Source organism: Spermophilus citellus, assembly GCF_964194105.1.
Source record: "Spermophilus citellus genome assembly, chromosome: 6".
NCBI classification, from domain to species: Eukaryota; Metazoa; Chordata; class Mammalia; order Rodentia; family Sciuridae; genus Spermophilus; species Spermophilus citellus.
In genome coordinates, this window is record NC_138187.1 from 99,499,706 (window position 1) to 99,518,794 (window position 19,089).

At 52.1% G+C, this 19,089-nt stretch overlaps 1 protein-coding gene across 3 annotated transcripts in view; it reads right to left on the reverse strand.

Moving 5' to 3' along the window:
• The window catches only part of SLC35F3 (solute carrier family 35 member F3), a 251,211-nt gene that overhangs the window by 68,563 nt on the left and 163,559 nt on the right, over positions 1 to 19,089 (reverse strand). For all 3 annotated transcript variants that reach the window (XM_081297091.1, XM_081297090.1, XM_081297092.1), the window contains one exon: positions 6,051 to 6,375. In XM_081297091.1, the coding sequence (XP_081153217.1) occupies positions 6,051 to 6,375 (325 nt within the window). The remainder of the gene's footprint in view (positions 1 to 6,050; positions 6,376 to 19,089) is intronic.

The following is a 19,089-nucleotide window of genomic DNA, read 5'->3' on the forward strand; positions in this document are numbered from 1 at the left end:
GGGGCAGGTGGACCACGCTCCCCTGTTTACGCACGGATGCATCCTTGAATACCAAACCTATGCAGCCTTCACGGATCCCAGGCCCTTGTGACCTCCCACTTAGCCATGAAGCACTGATGACGTGCTCTGCGGCAGCTGTACCTGACAACGGCTGCTCAGTTGACTACCTACATGTGTGTGTGTATATGCATGTGTGTGTGTGCATGTGTGTGGGGATGCTAATTGTCCCAGCACAGCCTGACCAAAATCTCCTGGCATGAGGATACTCATGCATAATCACCATTACTGACCCAGGCTAAAGACATGGGCCAAATTACAGACTGCAGCACCCAATCATTGCATCCATTTCTTCTAAAGCAGTTACAAATCAGACGAAGGACAAGGACATCAGCTGAAGGGCTGTGGATGAAGTGCACCATTTTATAGGTTGTCAGTCCTTGGGGAATAGACAGGGAACTGGATGGCTGTGTGTGTGCTAGGAGGGACTGTGGAGACAGGGGGACCAACCCATGATTTTTTATCCCTTCCTTCACCCCAGCTGCTGAGCTAGTGAGTAGAATAGGCTCTTGGACTCCACTGGAGGCCAAGAGAGTCAGGCCTCCTTGCCACTAGACTCCTGGCACAAAGGGGCTCCTTTTCCCATTGGTTCCAATTGTTTGGCGTCCACCTCAGTGCTCGGCGGGGCTGGGCAGTGGAGGCAGTCAGTGGAGGCTCACCAAGGAAGGATCCTAGGCCACAATAGGGCTTGAGGCAGGAGGTGCCGGCGAGCACAGGCTCAGACAGGCTCCAGGCAGGGGCCAAGGCTTCCCCTCCAGCACCCTGGCCCCATCTTCCCCTGCAGCCTCAACACCATCTGGCACACTGTCCCCTCTGTTCACCACTCCTCTCCTGCTAGAAGCAAGCTCCACAAGGCAGGACTCCTCCTTTCTTATGGTCATGAAATATTCCCGTGCCAGGAGCAGCCCTGGCACACAGAAGGCCCTTGGCAGGTCCAGGGGAATGACAGAGCACCTCCAACCCCCAGCTTGGAGGGGCCCCTCTGACAGATTTCAGAGGGGCTTCCACCTGATGAACAGCTGTTGGTGGGAACAGGCTGGATTGTGTCTGGGGCTCCCTCCAGAAAGGAAAAGAAAAAAAAGCCACCAAGGGTGAGGCCTGATGGGGCAGGGAGACACATTTCTAAAGATCCAACCTGATCATCCCTCTGATGGTCCTTGCCACAGGGCACCCACCGCTGGGCCTGAAAATGTGTACAAATACTCCCTGGAAAGAAGATTTCCCACTTATTTTCAGAATCCTGGAGTTTGATGGAAATGACAGTTGTGAAATGATTTTCACCAACACAAGATCTTGCTGAAGGCTGAAGAGGAAGTTGGCAGTTCAAAGCAAGAGACCTGGTCCTGTAATATTTCAAGATTTGCACTCAAAGTTCTTACTCAGGAACTAGGCACCCCCCTCACACCAAAAAGACACCTGACAGTCATCCCACCTCTTAACATGAGATGGGAACATTTGTGGTACCAGTTAAAATTAGCTTCATGAATCCAAGCAGCTCTGACCGGAGCAGATTTGCTCAAAAGCTTTTGGAGCCCCCAGTGCCTAGAGACTAAAGCCTCAGCTGTGGGCTGGCCCCAGAGTGCTTCCCACCTGCGTCTCCATCTGCCTGTGAAGCTTGAGATCCACTCCACCCTGTGCTGGAGCCCAAGCTTCAGTCAAGACAGTCTGGTCCCCTCCATTGCCCACCTCCTCCTTCATCCTACTGTTTTGGCCTGGGCTTCTCTCCCATTTGGTTGTGAGCTCCTTAGGGTCAGGAGCAACGTCCGTGCCATCCACATCTGCCTGCATGCCCTGGGCACACCGACGTGGAGGAAGAGTTTGGTGAACTGGGCAATCTGCAGCTGGCTCTATCTCACACTCCACACAGCAGCAGGAGCAACGGATTTCTAAAGATCCAACCTGATCATCCCTCTGATGGTCCTTGCCACAAATGTGCCAGAGCCAAAGCTCCTCTGCAGGGTGCAGGAGGCTTGCCAGCATCTGCCCTTCCTCCTGCCTCACTTCCTACACTCTTGGGAGCCCTCCCTTGGGCTCCATCTCCGTCTGCGTGGGAGTTCTTGACCTCCTCCTTCAGCGGCTGGTGGGCCATCTGCTCTTCCTGGCTCACTTCCTCCCACAAACCTTTCCACTCTGCCAGGACACACGCACCCAGGCTTCTGCCCCGACTCCCCAGCACACACCCTGCCTAGTTTACCAGATTTGGAGGATCCTTGGGGACAGGGATAATTTATCATTGCATCCCTAGCACATCTCCTAGAGAAGACATGGTAACCATTACAGTACAAACCAACCTCTAGGTTGGAACTACTCCACTCTGCTCCTTAGACTCTGAACAGCCACAAGACCCAAATAGTTCCTTGGCAATCTGTATAGCTAGGTACACACACCAGCCTTGGGTAGCACTGCAAGAGATCCAAGTTTCCCTCCCCCTTCCTCGGCTCTGAATGGCATTACAGTGCCTGGGCAGAGCCAACTGGCTGGCTTACAAAAGGTTGGCACTACAGCAGGCAGAGGACAACATCTGTTGCCACTGCACCAGACTTCCACCACGGTGACCTTTATTGGGTAGCTACATGATAGCAGAGAACAGGTCACTGCTGCTGGAAGCTCCCAGAAGACCCTCTGACATGACTGCAAATGCACCACATCTGCTTCTGCCTGGATTCTGCTGGTGGTAGCAGCCACTGGGGCCTGGGAAGCCATCCTTCTCTCCCAGGGTCAGAAGACCCAGAGGTTGTGTGTCCTCACACCTCTCTTGACAGTATCTCCAGGCTGCAGAGCTGGTGTGGCCTTCCTCTGAATCCTCACCACCCTGGATGCCGTGCACAGCTGTCCAGGAGACTGCGATACTCAGTGCACTTAAGCTTTTCCTTGGCTGGAGCTGTCTTTGCTGTCCCCAAGTTCTGGGCACTGATGCTTCCTCGGGGCATCCTGTGGCCATCCAGTGAGGTCAGACAGCTGTCAGCGAGCATTAGGAAAGACACGGTGGAGTGCCCCTCGTGGGGGAGGGAGGCACCCACTGTGCTCCAGGAGCTGGGACCACCCCAAGTCAAGGGCCAAAATCCCAGGTCAGTGGTGCTGAGAGATCTGTCACTCGGGTTCTAATTTCTGACTCCAGTGTCTGATCGTGAGCACCCTGGCCAGTGTTCTAGGATGTCCTGTGCAGCCACCAGGCTGCAGGTTGATTTCTCAAGGAGAACCAGAGTGTGGTACCTCGGGGTCAGCTCTCTGCAGTTTGAATGGGCCACCGCAAGGCGGCGGATGAGCAAAGCCCTGGTGCACCCTTCTATTCAGCCCACAGGAGTCATAGCACACACTTCTCTGCATTTATGTGGTGGACAGCAGATAAGAGGGTACTTCAGATAAGATCACACAGCAATATTTTGCACAAGGCGAGGTCTGAATCATCTATTTATAAGTGGGCATCTAAAGCTCAGAGAGCTTAAATGGCATGTCCATAGAGCTTCCCTCCCCAGTGGCAAAGGACCAGGGCTGCAACAGCAAGTCACAGTCAGTTCCATGTAGCCAGGTGAGTCTGGATCCTACACTGGGTCAGATCATCAGCATTTTTAAAAACTGATAACTGAGACTCAACAACTCCAGAGCCATTAGGGTCACAGTGCAGCCTGCCGTCCAGCAGCACCGGCTATCCTGGATGCTCCCCAGGAGGGCAGCCTCTCACGCCACCCAGAAGCCCTGCGTCCGATGGCCTGGCTGGCAAGCCCAAGGAGCTCTGAGCCAGGGACTTTCACCTCCCTCTCTGCTGCACCTGCCTTCTATGGCTTCATCTGGGGATAGCAGCTGAGTCGGAGAGGGCTTGGAGAAAGAAACTTCCATCTGACTGCTTCCTAATAACTAAGGAAAGCCAGCTTGTCTGCTAGGCCACTCTCTGTGCAATGGGTGTTTTCTGGCCTCCTGTCTACCAGCCCCCTGCTAAGACTGCTAGCCAAGGATCCATCTCCTCAGCAGGTCCTACATCTGCTCTCTCTCATTAACTCTGATAAACGCATGAAGATAGAAGATGTCATTTCAGTGTTCCTCCATTCTGGCAATGCAAAAGTTGTTGAAAGCACTCCCCATCTGAGCTGTGACAGTCATGGTTTCCTTAGGAGGGTCTGTAGTGACATTCAAATTCTTCTCTCCCCTCCTAGAGGAGACTCTTCTCCCTTCTCATGGCATGCATGGCTTCACTGAATATCCAAACCTGGCTGGAAAATGAGCAGCTCTGCTCAGCCACAGGCTAACAATTAGAAAGATTTTTATTGGCAAATAGAGCTGAGCTTTGTGAGAGAAACTGGGCTCAGTTTTAAGTGGCTTCACTAATCAACGGAGAATTCTGCAAACTCCCCCACTTTCTCTAGTGAATGCACCAGTCCCTGCAAGGTTTTCTAAATTCTTTCTGGATGCTTTGTATAGGAAGGCACCGACTGAAGTCAAGGAGTGCTGTCTTTTCATGCAAAATGGGCCCCTTTCAGTGACATTTCTTTTTCCCTACCTTGATCTTTCAACCACCACTGAGCTTCACTCCTTAGGTGTGGTTTCCAGCCCAACAGTCTAAATGTTGCTGGGGCTGCCCTAAGTGGCCACAGTGCCAGCCTTGTCCCCAGGCACAGCCATGGCATCTGCTCAGGTCAGTGGCTACTGTTGAAGAGGGGGTCCTTCCAGCAGGAGCAGCTGATGCCAGCAAGGAGCCTCCATCTCTGCTCCTCCAGTTCGTTGTGGAGAAAGGGCATGAGACTTGCTTTCAGGCCTCTGCTAGGGGCATTCAGTGCCTTCTTGGCAATTTCCAGCTGGCTCTGAGCAACTGGTTGAAGTCAGCCCTGAGGATGCCCCAGTCCAGGGCTCTGTGCACCACACCTCATCCCCAACATTTGCCCCAAACCCTTTCCACTGAGGGGACATACAAGGCTGGCTGGGTGTCTCAGCTGATTGAGGGTGGCTCCCCAGGGTCTGTTCCTCCAGAATTCCTGCTCTACTTTACAAACTGGTCTTCTAAGGGAGCCAGAACCTTTAAGGACTATGGCACCTGCATCTCAGTCTCTGGGGACAGAGTGGTGAATTCCCAAGAGAATTCTGATCCCAATCTAGAATTCCATTTCCAAACCGCTTTCCTCCTTGGCTCCAGTGATGGGCTTAGTTAATCTGTGGCTTGGGAGGGCAACTTCAGGACAGGGCTAGGTTTGAAGTGGACATTCAACAGGACTTGGCCATTTTGTAGGGGTATGTGTTGGGGTGGGGTGGGATGAGGTGGGGAAGAAGAAGGCACTGGTTGTCATCACCTTGAAATTTCTGTTCACCTCTGGGACTAATAAAAGACAAGTTTCCAGGGCCTATGGTGACACCTTGGCCAGCAGTCTTTCTTGGGGTTTTTGACTGAGACAGACTTGAGCCAGTCCTTGACAGCCCACATGGTTCTCCACCTGGGCAACATGAGGTGCACTATCAGCTGGAGGAGCTGGGGATCAACACCAACAATGGGGCTCCAAGGGAGGGTTGGGGCCTTGGTGGGAGTCGGGCTGTTGCAGACTGAGATGGGGTCAGGTTTCTGGGCTTATTTGGAAAGGGGCATCAATCCCATGTGCAATGTAGTCAACGAAGTCTACACACTGCTCTGCTTCTGGTCTCCACACTGCAGACGCCCAGACCTTGCAATCACATACCAAAGGAGCCAATGTCTTGCTCCCAGGCACCTGGCTCCAGGGACTCAAGGTCCTCATCCCAGCTGGGAGGAGCTCTGCTCCATTCCTCGATACCTGGGAAGTACTCAGGCCCCTCTGGAGGGTACTGCCTGCTCCTGCTTCACAGAAAGGAAGCAGCTGGTAGGGCTGTGGGCTGGAGGTGGGGGCAGAGGCTCACCAGCCAGGGTGAGGAGGACTCTGGTCCTGGCCCAGTGAATGAGCAGGTGCATTCAGACTGTCCCTGGCTCCCACCTCCCACATGGGCAAGCGTCCTGGGACTGCCCGGGACAGATGGTCAGGGTCAGGAGGGCCTACCTGTATCTCTGCTTCACAGACTGCTTCTCAGTGGACTTGCAGACATGCCCCGCGTAGTACAACGGAAAGAACAAAAAGTTCCAATTGGTGGCAAACCAGGTGAGGGTGAAGGGCGCGTCGAACTTGGCGAAGGTGAGCTTGGCGAGTTGCGTGGAGCCGGCCCAGGAGGCGCACACGCACAGCACCACGGCCACGCCCCAGAAGGTCTTGTGCAGCTGCGCCCGCGAGCATGTCCAGCGTCGACGGCTGGTCCTCCCGCTGGCCTCCGCCCCGCCCGGCGCCTGGGCCTCCACCGGGCCCGGGGGCTCCCGGGGGCGCTCCTCCCCTGGGGAAGAGAAGGCAGTTAAGGGCCTGCAGACCGGGCGCAGGGCAGCTGCCATGTCCTGTGCGCCAGAGCCAGGTGCTGGGTGCCAAAAGTAGACCCATCCCAGCTCCATCACCCCATTTCCTGACAGCCTGCTGGAAACGCAGTCTCAGGCCTTCCCCAGGTTCCTAACCAGAACTTGATTCCAACAGTTGACCTGTCTCGGTCTGGGAAACTTTAGAGCATGCTGCAGCTTCGGTGAGCTGGGCAGCCCTGGAAGGGACTTCCTACATAGAGGCGGCAGGCCTTGACCTCTACAGAGTCCCTTGCCTTGACAGGAGGTCCTCTGCCTGTTACTGACAGGCACACTCTTATTCTGAATGCTCAGATACCACGGACCCTTTCTCCATATGCTTGGACTAGCTTCCTGTGGATGGCCTCTGGTCCCACTTCGAAGCTTTACTTAAAAACTGCAGCCTCTGGCAGCTAGTGTGTGAGAGGCCACAGACAGGACACTCCATTATAGAGCTGTGTCCCTTGGGGAAACCAGGCTGCAGCCGTGAGCTGCTCCTGCAGAGTACAAGGAGGTGAAAGGCGTTATTTTCCACTGTTTGCTTTTCATTCATGATTGTGTGTGTGTCAGTCGGCTGGAAAGTTAAACAGATCTGTGGCTGGTATCAGAATCACCATGGACAGAGGCAGCCCTCCAGCAGGCAGCCCACTTGCCCCAGTGTGCTCTGCCCGGCACTGAGCTGAATGGGCACCCAGCTGCCAGGGCACCTCACTCCAGGGTACAGAAAATGAGGGTTTCTACACATCATTTAAACTTAATGGTCATTTCGTGATCTTTAATAACATTAAACCAAATTTTGTATGCTGTCTGAACCTGTCATTAACTGCCAGCCTAGACCGTGTCTGTCTTAGTCAAAGATCATCAAGTGCTACGTGACTAGTCAAAGGCTGATTCGAAGCCTGTTTGACATGATTTCTGTTGTCTTCATTTTCTGCTTTAGTAGTATGTAATCTCTTGGTTCTCCCGTGTGTGTATATCCATTTTGAAGCCCTGGAAAACCAAGTGTTTAGTCCCCCTAGGAGCTGCTGACACCAGCAGCTGCAGGGTGGGGCGGGCACAAGAGACGGAAAGACAGAGTTCCAGCCTTTCGCTTTATGTCCTCCCACCAGGACTTCTTAACTTTGCTCGTGGTGAATTCCCACAGTTTAAGGCAAATTCCATTTCAGGTAGAGGCACCCAGATTCAGTGTACACCCCGATTACCTGCCAGTTTTAATCAGACTCTGCAGCCCTTCAGTACTGGATAACTGGGTGCGTGTGGGGGGCAGGGAGTTTTCTCTCTCAATGAAGCTCAGCCCTGAGCTCCCCTGGAAAGACAATTGGAGATGAAGACTCGGCCTCCCCGTCAAAACCCCCACTTAAGGACTCCGGGGGAGGCTGCACAAATTCAGCTCAGGGCACATTTCCTCAGTTAATGTGCTGTTATGGCAAATTAAGCTTTAGGACACAGGGGCCTGAGTGCTGGTGCTATGCCACATTCCCAGGGAAAGAGAAAGCCACCGGATCCTGTGATTTTATGTTGCTGAAATGGCTTTGTGCTTGAGCAGCCTTTCTCTAGCCTCGTGCCCTCTTCAATCCTCCAACCAAGGGAATATCAATAATGCACAAAAAATAGAGACTCTGTAAACTAAACTCATAACTCTTCCTTAAAAATAACATGTAAGATTGAACTGTGTTTTCAAACGTGCAACACAGGTAATAGGAATGATAAGAGAAAAGGAGTCTGTGGCTGCTGTTAAGTTTGGAAAACAATAAATAGAACTGACAGGTTCTTTGCTTTAGGAATCTTCAGGGCACAGACGTGGTGAATTCCCAGGAGGCTGCTACAGCCTGCGTGCCTGCCTGCTATCTTAACTAAGTGGGTAACATCTGTGGTAGGTCCTGGTGTGCCCTGGAACACACTTTGAGAAACAGTGGAACAGACCCTTAAAAAGGAACAGACATCAAAACCTAATTCATTGCAAACCCTCCAGTCACTGCATTGAGTCTCTTATAATAATAATAACCACATATCAGTTTCATCACCTCACATATTCTTAATACTTCCAGATTCCTCCTCCCTCTATAAATACAAAACGTTCTTTATAAACACATTATAAAAGTACTGAGAAGCAAGAATGAAAAGCAACCTATAATAAGAGAGCTCTCACTGCTGCTGCTGCTGCTGCATTTTCTACAGTTTCTTGTCTGTGCAGGACACAAGGACACATCAGCAGTCCTGTGCAGGACAAACGGACACAGACCCACTCACTCAGCAAAACCGAGGTTGCGTTGTCTCTGTCCTGCAGTCATTTAACCTAACACACCCCAGCACAGACTTTATAAAGCTCTCTGGGCTGTGTGCAGTAACGACTCCCGGGAACATCTCCACTGGACAGGAGATTGGCAGGAAGTATCTGCCCTGTGTCCAGAGCTTTAGTTTAGGAACAAGTGCAACGTGTGATCATTATCCTTCAGGAACTGTGGGAGTGACAGGACGCACCCAAAAAAGAATTAAGAACAGTTATGTGCAAAATGCGGAGACTTCCAACCACAACCGTAACCAGCAGTCATGAAGATAGCATGGCCGGTGTGCCCTGTTAGTGACCAGAGTCAGAGTAGGTTGCAGTGAGGCTGAGCCTGGTGGGACAGAAAGGGTCTGACTAGGGAGGAGCCTCGTCCAGTGTCAGAGCGTGTGTGACCTGCCCAGGGGCAGCAGCATCATGGACCCCACCCCGCCCCATGGGGCTGCTCAATCATGCCGCAGGAGAAACTGCCAGGTTTGTGGAAGGGACAGGAGCAAATCCAGATGTCAACAGACCCTCCTTTCGGAAGGAAGTGCAAGCAGAGGGCTGAAACGTGGAAGAGCAACACCACAAACAGTCCTCAGGCACTGTTTTTATCCACCATTGAAATGCAGGCCAAGTTTCCCCAACTGGACCTCAACGAGCTGTCCAGGTAATGCCCAATAGGTTTCAGACATGGAGTCACGGCAAGGAGGGCTTAATCCTCCTCAGAGCCTCTCAAGTCTTCAAGTGCAGGAAACTTTTGTGACTCCCCCTCCTAAGCTTCAGGACAAGTGCTGCCAGTTTGATGGTTTGATTTCACTCCATTAGAGCCAAGAGAGGCGGTGCCTCCAGGAAATCAATACGAATGAGCCTCACACAGCTCTCTGGCCATTAGTGTATGACTAGAGTCCTGTTGTGTCACCTTGGTCTCACTCTCCACCTGCTCTTCTAGCAGACCATCTGCTTAGGATCTTCTTGTACCCTGAATTCCACTCTTGTCCTGCAGGCAGCAGCTTGGGAGCAAGACACAGATCACACCCTGGCCCAACGGTGGTGCTGACAGATTCTCTGTGTGGTTCTAAGCATCTCCCTGTAGCTGTGTCACTTCTAGATGCTCTGTTTAGGCCACTTAATCCACCCAGACATCTGCAGGGCAGGTGGGCCCTTCTAAGCACTGTTGCCAGAATGGTGTGTATGTGTGTGTGTGTGTGTGTGTGTGTGTGTGTGTGTGTGAGAGAGAGAGAGAGAGAGAGAGAGAGAGAGAGAGAGAGAGAGAGAGAATGTGTGAGTGTGTGTTTGGAAGTGTGTGTGAGAGTGTGTGTGTGTTAGAGTATGTGAGTGTGTTGGTGTGTGAGTGTATGCATGAGAATATGTGAGTGTAAGTGTGTGTGTGATGTAAGAGTGTGTGGGACAGTGTGTGTGTGACAGTGTGTGTGTGTGTGTAAGTATATGTGTGTGTAGGGGGGGGCCTGCCCTCTTCTGCACAGGGATTCTCCTTGCACTGTGACACGTCACCAAGCCTGAGCTCACGAGTCCCTCTGAACTGTCTCAGAATCCTGAGGGTTGCCAGGCAAACTGGGTGTCAGTCCCACCTCCCCCACAGTCACGATGTATGCCAGTCCCTAGGGGAATTACAGAGGAGTCACACTTTGTTCCAGAAGAAACAGGACCCAGAGGCAATGTCTAGATCACAGAGGGTGAGCTGGAGATCTAGCCTAGCCACTAGCCCATTTTGGGTCCATGAACCATCCACTGCTTTTCCCTGAGAAAATGACAAATTGGGTGCTTCTTATGTCCCTGTGGTGGAAGCCATTTCTACAAGGAGAAAGCCATTTGGGTTGGAAAATCATTTACTGTCTCCTGAAATGGCCTATAAAATGGCTCTTATGTGCTTCAAGAAAACACCAATGTCTCTTCTACCAGCTCCCTGGGAACAAGTGGGTCCTTGCTGACACCTTCCATGGAGAAGTCTCCAGAGAGAGCCCTGTCCTTAGGGTAAGGGTCTTGGGGCCAAAGACACCACGGGCTGGCATGGCCAAGTCTCCTGCAAGCAGAGAGTGGGAAAGGCCTCTCAACCGGCATCTACGTCCACAGGACCCACACAGATACTTTTATAGCTTTATGGAGGTATAATTTTTACCCCATAAAATTCAGTAATTTTAAGTGTGCAGTTCAGTGATGTGTAGCAAATGCACAGAATTGAGAAAAACATCACCACAGTGCAGATGTAGAGTAGTTCCATCACTCCAAAATGAGTCCTCCTGCCCCCTATTGCCAGCCTCTATCCCTAGGCCACTGGGATCTGCTTTCCTTCTCTAAAACTTGAGTATTCTGGACATTTCATACAGTCCTGCAGACTCCCACCTCTGGCTTCTTTCATTTAGCAGTGTCTTTGGGGTCCATCTATGTTGTAGCCCATGTTAACTGTTCATCCTTCTTAGGCTTGTGTAGTATTCCATCGCATGGATACCATATCGTTTATCCACTCATCTATCAGGGCAAATGGGTTGCTTCTAGTTTGGGGCTATGGTGAATAATGCTGCTATGAGCATACGAATGTAAGTCCTTGTGCAGATGCATAGATTCATGTTCATAGGGACTAGTTCATATGGGTGGACTAGTTACATTTTAGGCCACTTATCCTCTGATCTTTATCTACCCCTGCACAAGACAGAGCTCTTCCCAGGAGGATGTGCTTAGTCCAGGGTTTAGAGAGCCCACATCTTAGAGGGTCAGAGCTTCTAATTCCATCTCCAGGAGACACAGCTGGGAACTGCTCAGGGACCCAGACTACCTCGGCACCCTTCTTTCTTTTCCTGGACTGCCCAAGAAAAGACAAGGCTTGAAGAACGATTTCCCATTTATTGGTCACCAATGGATACACCAGCTCAGAACCTGACCACCAAACTGAATAGCTTTTATAGAACTATAAAATCAAGTTAAATAGCTTTTTCAAGATGAGGAGTTTTTTGGAAGAAAGATTTTGCTTTTGATTTTTTGCAAATATAATTTATTTTCCCAAAATGCATTTTGGGTTTTGTTTTTCTCATCTACTCATTAAATACTTGTTCAGTGAGTTTATGTGTAACCCTCTTTTCTTAATCAATGGTGTGGAGGAAAGGGAAGTTTTGCAGAAGGCACCATCACAAGTCCTGGGCCACCTCATGCCCTCATATCCAAAGGCAATCCTCATGTCTCATCTCTCTACCTGTTACGTCCACCCACCCTTGCTGGACCGTCTGTGTGGATTCCTGGACCTTGGCTCAGAAAACACTGCTACTGGGGCTGGGGATATAGCTCTGTTGGTAGAGTGCTTGCCTCTCATGTACAAGGCCCTGGGTTCAATCTTCAGCACCACCTAAATAAATAAACAAACAAACAAACAAATAAATAAATAAAATCAACTGTTTAAAAAAAAGAAAAAGAAAACACTGCTACTCTTCATATATGGCTGAGGCCTCATCTCTGCTCCTGCCTAGCTAGCACTGGTCCCAGGGAAAGAAAGGGATCTATGAACAACTGAAGCTGGATGCTGACCTCGAGCAGAGCAGATGGAGTAGAGGGGGAAACAGGCACGGGAGCCGGTTAGACACACAGCACGTGCACCACTTGCTGGGAGAGGTCCTGCGTCACATCCCCCACTATGATGGAGACAGTCAGGATGATTATTTGCAGATCTTGCAGACTGGACAGCGGAGGCTCTGAGAGTAACTGTCTCTAAGGTCACAGGTTGGTGGGCAGCTGAGAAGCAGTTCCACTCAGGTCTGGCCCAGCCCAAAGCATGAGCAAGAATGGACAGCTTCCTCCTCCTCCCCCTCACAGCTGGTGGTGCTGAGAGCTCAGTCTGAACTGGGCAGTGCTAAAAAGGTACGTCAGGTCTGCAGAGGACAGACTTCATTTCTCAACTGGAACAGCTGGAGTACATGTGGGCTTTGGGGCTGGCATTGCTGTCCTGGAATGAGGGTATCATGGGCTGAATGACTGTCTGCCCCAAATTCACAGGTTGAGGCCCTGATGCCTGGGGTGGCTGTGTGGGGAGGTGGGGCCTGTGCAGAAGTAATCAAGGTTAAGAGAGGTCAAAGAATGGGGCTCTAACCTGATAGGTAAGAGTCTTAGGAGCAGAGGAACCGGAGAACCCAATCCTTCAATAGCTGCACACTAACAGAACAGAGGCCAGGGAGGACACGGGAGAAGGTGAGCAAGCCAGGAGAGATTCCTCATTGGATGCCAACCCTTACTGGCACCTCCATCTTGGACTTCCAGCCTCCAGAACTGTCAGAAAACAATTTTCCTGAAGCTATCCATCCTGGGGCATGCCTGAGCTGACCAGCACAAGCAGGTCAGATGGACAGATGCGAGGCACAGAGAGCTGTCCCTGTCAGGATGTGGTGACAAGATACAGGTGGCAGAGAATTCATTTTGATGACACATTAGAAGAAACAACAGACCGGATCAGGAAGGTTAGATGCTATCTCATAACTGCTGCCTCCAGGGGATCTTGGAGGTGGTGTGTGGAGACAGAAGGAAATTGCCACCGGGAAGCCATTTTAAAAAATGAAATTAGCATTTTTCACAGGAAACATTTCCCTGGTGAGGACAGAAAGTTGGGAGGTAGAAGAAGACTGTTTTTTGGGGGAAGAGTGAGGATCCTCTGGGAGTTCCACCTGAAGCAGCCTGAGAGCTGGGGTAAGGCAGCCTCCTCCAGCCCACCTGCCTGCTGTTGCCTCCATTCCAGGAGCAGGCTCTGTGTTGGCATGTCCCTCGCCCTGGCTTCCACAGAGGTCTCCAAATGGCTCCAGACGTCCTCATGCTGTGGGCTCAAAACAATCCTGGAATTATACAACTCAGGTGAACTATGGGTCACGAGAAGCTTTGGGTGAGGCCGTCAGCACCTGGGGAAGTGCAGGTGTCGGTGTCTGCTCTTGGGAGGGAGCAGGGCAGTGAGTTTCAGTGCTTGCTCTGAAAACATGTGAGCTCCCAGGCTCAGCTGTCATCCTCGTGCCCTGCTAGTCCTGGCCTGTGCACCTTCTGGAACTCCACTGTGTTCATGTCCAGGGTGCATCGTGGTCTGAGCATACAGTAAGTGCTCACCAGGTGCAGACCCGGTGAATCTGGGTGCTGCTAGAGACCCACACACACCCAAACACATGTTTCTCCGATGCTTGTCCTTTCCAGGCAGCAGTTTTGGGTCCTCTGACTCCCACATGGACTGGGGCACAGGCTGCTGAGACTCACGGGCCACCAGGGATTTACAGAGGGCAGAGCTAGTGCAGGGCAGCCCCCGAGGGAAAGGCTGCGCCCTGCATCTGCAGGCCCTTTAGGAAGGTGGGGACAATGCTTGTCCCCTTGTTTTGGTTGGTGGAACATCAGATGGAAACAAGAAGGGAAAACAGAAATTCAAGGCCAATGGCAAGAGATATTTCCAATTTTTCTTGAAGAAAGAAACACTGCTTTGTCAAGTAGATGCAAGTTCTCAGCAGAGTCCTCCTGTATCCCGACGGCAGGACTGAACTTGCCCAGTCAAGGGCCAAAGTGGGGCTGGTCTTACAGTGCTGAACTTGATCTCCTAGGTTTAATCCGCCATGGAGGGTGATGCGGCTGAGCTCATGAGTGCATGCTGAGGTTTAACCCAAAAGCACCTGGGGCCCCGGGCAAAGCTGGGACATTGCCCAGCTTCTCTTTGAGGTCTTTTGTACTTTTCGTGCCACCTCATCATGTGGGGTAGCTTCCTGCTGCTGAAGATTCATGGAACAAGTTGTACTCACGCAGCTGGTCCTTCCACTCTCTGCTCAATTATCCAAACCATCCCTGACAGTGCCTGCGTCTGCATGTACACATGCACACACTCGCAGACGGAGATACTCTATTGTCCCGGGTCTCTGTCCTCCAGGGTGCTGCTGAGTATTGCTAGGGAAGGGCTTTAATCAGATAAACCAATCTCTTATAATGAATAAGTCACTTAAGAGACTCAGAACTTCCTGCAAAAAGAGCCAGCCCAAGATCTAATCTTCCATAGTAGAAAGAGAAGGCCAGGCTGCAGGAGGAGGGAGACGCATTAGCAAGTGGGGACCAGGAAGAGCAGCCCAGCCTCCTGAAACCCCACCCAGCCTTCTTCCCTCTAGACCTTCCCCCAAGCTGTAAGATGTCAAACTAGTAGGATTGGATCACTCGCCAAAAAGGCTTTTAGGAATTAAATCTTGTCTTGGCTCGTACCACAGAGCCACTGGGAAACTTTCCACCTCTTCAAGCCTACAATCCCCATTGGTCTTGTTCAGCAGAAGCTTCTCCTTCCTACGTAGGAGAGATCAAAGGCTCCAGCACAGGTCCCTGGGCTTCCTTCCTCTGCATCTCCACAATTCTGTCTTTGCCTCACCTTCCCAGCTCCTTTCTCTTGGCCTGCACCTCCTTCCCGACCTCCTCCTCCTCCAGGCCAGGCTACATCAGCTGCCTGTCTCTGGGGGCAATCTCAGACCTGTTCTGGGATCAGCCTCCCTGGTGCGCCTTTCCCTGGTCCCACGCTCAGCCTCCTGCAGCGGCCCCTCCCTCCCTAGACGGCTCACCTCCTGCAATCTGGCTCCCAGAACAGCACCCACTTAGATCGGCTTCTGCAAACTCGCCCTCCTGGCTGCATCTGCCTCCTCCCCTCGTTTCCATGGCTCCATATTTCTGGGTCCCAGCCGTTCAGACTGCCTTGCTTCCCCTAGATCCTAAGCACATGTGGCCATGGCCAGGTCCTCTGCCAGCCTGGTCACTGCAGGTCCCATTTGCCTATCAGGCTTGCCATCTCCCTCCCTCCTCCTGGCCTGTGGCACGCCTGGTCTGCAGACACTGCTGAGGCCTCATGCCCACGCCCCTCACAGCCAGGGTCCCCTCCACTTGCTGTCACTGCTGGTGGTGCCCCATTCCCCCAGGTGTTCAGGCTCCATCTCCACTGCTGTCCCCAGCCTGCTCCGCAGGATACAGGCGAACCTGGACGCAACGGTCTCACAGCGAGGACTGCCTAAACCCCGTCCGTACTCCACGTCCTCACCGGCACAGCGGGATCTATGCCAGGACCTGCTGTGTGAGGTGCCGCAGCATCCAGTGAAGCGCCCCAGGGCAAGGGCTCACGACAAGCAGCCCATGTCACCCCCACTGACAGACCACCAGCCTGGACTCTGCCGTGGCTCCCAGCATGTCCCTCCTCCACTGGACCCTTTCCAGCAAGGGCACCGGCCTTTCCACCTCCATGACCTCAACACCATATACACTTGTGTGCACAGTTGGGTGTAACTCACACACTCCGTGAAACAAAAGGGCCTTGGATCAACTCTGCTTCTCATCACGTGTGACAGACTTTGGTTTTATTCTACCTTAAATACTTTATCAAGAAACTTTGTAGCTGAAGAATCAAGTTTCAGGATCTGGTATAAATGGCACTGCTCAGCATGACCGTCTTGTCTGCTTAGACCTGCGGTGACCCCCTCCTCCCCTGGTGCCCTTCCTACCTGTCTCCACGACCCTCCACTGCTGCCTTGCATTCAGGAGGCCCGAGCCTTCCTGCCATGGCCTCAAGCTCCTCCACGCCTGCACCTCTAGTTACCCTGAACTCAGCCCCAGCAGCCACTGGCCAAGTCCGCTGAGTGACACTGTTCCTGGCTCTGCACCTTTGCCTGAGACTCCCTCTGCCAGGAAGGCCATCTTCTTACCCACCCTGTGACAGCCTGGGGCACAGATGGCATCCTTTCTGATCACTGTCCAAGCTCCCACTGCAGGGGTAGTCACCACCTCCAGTGTGACAACAGGGCAGAGCCTGTGGCCACATCTGGGCTTTGCAGACAGAGTAACCTGTTAGATTAAGTTTTTTGGCTAACAAGAGGGTAAAGATGGCAAGAGTGTTGTCTACTGGCCATCTGGGTCCCAGAAAGAAATGAGTGCACTTTCCTTGGAAATGCCCCATTTATTTTACTGTCCTTCCATGGAATCAAAGCCGTTAACCTGTGCTGTGTGCCCTTCTGACACTGCCCACTAGTTTGGAAGCTCAGTTGGGTCAAGGATCGTATTTTACTTCTCCTAGAATCCCCCAGAGCCTCCGGTTCATTCTCTTGCACATGTTACAAAACATACTCAGTTGATGCATGAATGACTTTGTCAATGGCGTTTCAGGCCTGGGACTAGTCACCAGGGAAATGTCTTTGGACACAGAGACAGTTTGTCAGCATATGTCTGAGGTTGGGCCAGCAGGGCTAATCTCCATGTGGATAACTGCATCCCTTGATATCTGAACCTAGCAACCAGTGAGTGAGCCAGGCCTGTGTAGGGGGTAACAGAGACCACCTCCTCCTGGAGCAGAGGCACTTATAACGCCAACAGCACTGGGACCCTGGTGGGGTCCAGACCATGCATCTTGTTACAGTGGGTGCTTCAGGGGGCAAACATTCACTAAGCACCTGGGAAGCACCATGAGCAGGTGCAATTCTCTCTTTCTCAGTCATGTAGTTGTTCCACATTCAGAGCCAGACTGAAATGGATTTGAAGGCTCTCTTATCTTCTAACTCCACGACCTTGTGCTAATGATTCTTGGAGCCTTAGTCTCCTCATCTGTAAAGTAGATTAACAGTGCACACCCTAGCTTTGGGAGGGCAGAGATGATGAGCCATCTCCCACTGCGCAGAATCTGCAACATGTTGGACATTCACCAGCAAGAATGCTTGTCCTCACGGTCAAGGGAAACACCATTCCCCACTTCCATAAAGAGAAACAGACTCCCAGAATCCCTCAGCCAGCCCGAGGCTGGGCACTAAATGCCAAAGCCCCCAGGCCTTCCACAGCCTTGCACCCCTGCCCTCTGGGGGGAGTTCTTCCTACTGTTCTCAACTGCTCCTTCCCAGTGAAGACAATTTGAATACAAGTTAGCTGTTCGTGGGGGTGGTGACCCTAGTGAATGCTCCTGTACTAGAGACGTGCTCCTGACCAACAGTGTCCACTTCTGATGGGAAAGCCAGGGAGAGGGCAGGGGAGCAAGGCCCACGTAGCTGTGACAGAGCCCCCACCTGGCCAGAGCTGCTCAGGGAGCCTCAGCCCCTGCCCAGGCCCAGCCCCGCTCTCCTCAGGCATCCTGGCCAAGCCTCTGCCTGAAATAGACTCTCCTCTCCTCCATGGCTGACACGCTTTCTCACACCCCCTGAGCCTCAGTGGTGACACCTCCTCCTCAGAAGGCCTCCCTTCAGGAAGTCCTGCTCCTCAGAAGGCCTCCTCCCCAGAGGTCTTTTCCTCAGAAGGGCCTCCTCCACAGAGACCTCTTTCCTCCCCAGAGCCCTGGTCTTCAGAGACCTCCTCCTCAGAGACCTCCTTCCCAGAGCCTTGGTCCTCAGAGACCTCCTCCTTAGAGTTCTCCTCCTCAGAAGGCCGCTCCTCAGAAACCTCCTCCTCCCCAGAGGTCTTCTCAATAGGGCCTGCTCCTCAGAAGGGACTTCTCAGAAAGGCCTCCTTCTCAGGAAGGCCTTCTCTCACACAGGTCTCCTCCTCAGAAAGCTTCTCCTTTAAAAAGTCCTCCTCTGAAAGGCTTCCTCCTCAGATTGTTCAATTTTCAGTTTCCCAGTGACACTTTGTTCTCCGCGCTGCACCAGAACTCTCTACCTTTTATTTGACAATTTATCTGCAATGTCTCTTTCCCACTGGAATGAAATTTCCTTAAGAGAATGCAGCTAGCATTGCTCATCTTCGCATTTCAGGGCCTTGTTAAATGGTCACAGGACAGAGCAAGGCAGTTGAATCCTTTATTGCTTAAGTGAAGTCATCTTGTCCATCCTCCTGTGTCTGCCTTCACCAGAGAGCTGCATTTTCTATTTTGGTTTTATAAGCACCAAAGGCTGGTGGCTTCTTGCCTCCCTTAGATGACACACTCCACAAGCTAATAAACCTTCCTGGCTGGCTGCACTCTGCCCCTGCAGCCTGTCTGCTCTTCATATCCAGCATGGCAGGGGATCACCTTGCCCTGTGCACCCAAGGAAAACAGAAGGATTCAACACTTCCAAAACAAGCATTCAAGATGCAAATGGTTGTAGAAAAACAGACCCCCAAGCAAACTGAACACCAAAGGAAAAATCCAGACAAAGAAAAAGCCCTGCATGAGCCCAGTGTAGCCAGGACAGGTGTTAGGAAGTCCTGACCCGCAGACTCTGGCTGATGCCTGCATGGGCAGCCCACTCAGCAAGGGAATCCCTGCAGCCCTGCAGGTGCTTCAAGACACTGTCCCACACCACGCTCCTTGGGAGCAGCAAGGTGTGCCAAAGGAGTCCAGCTGTGGCTGCAGGAAGGGCCAGATATTTACTGAGCACCTTCTGTGTGCCAGGCACTTGCTAGACACTGTCACTCAGCTCTACCTCCTTCCATCCCCAACAGTGTGCCTAGGTAG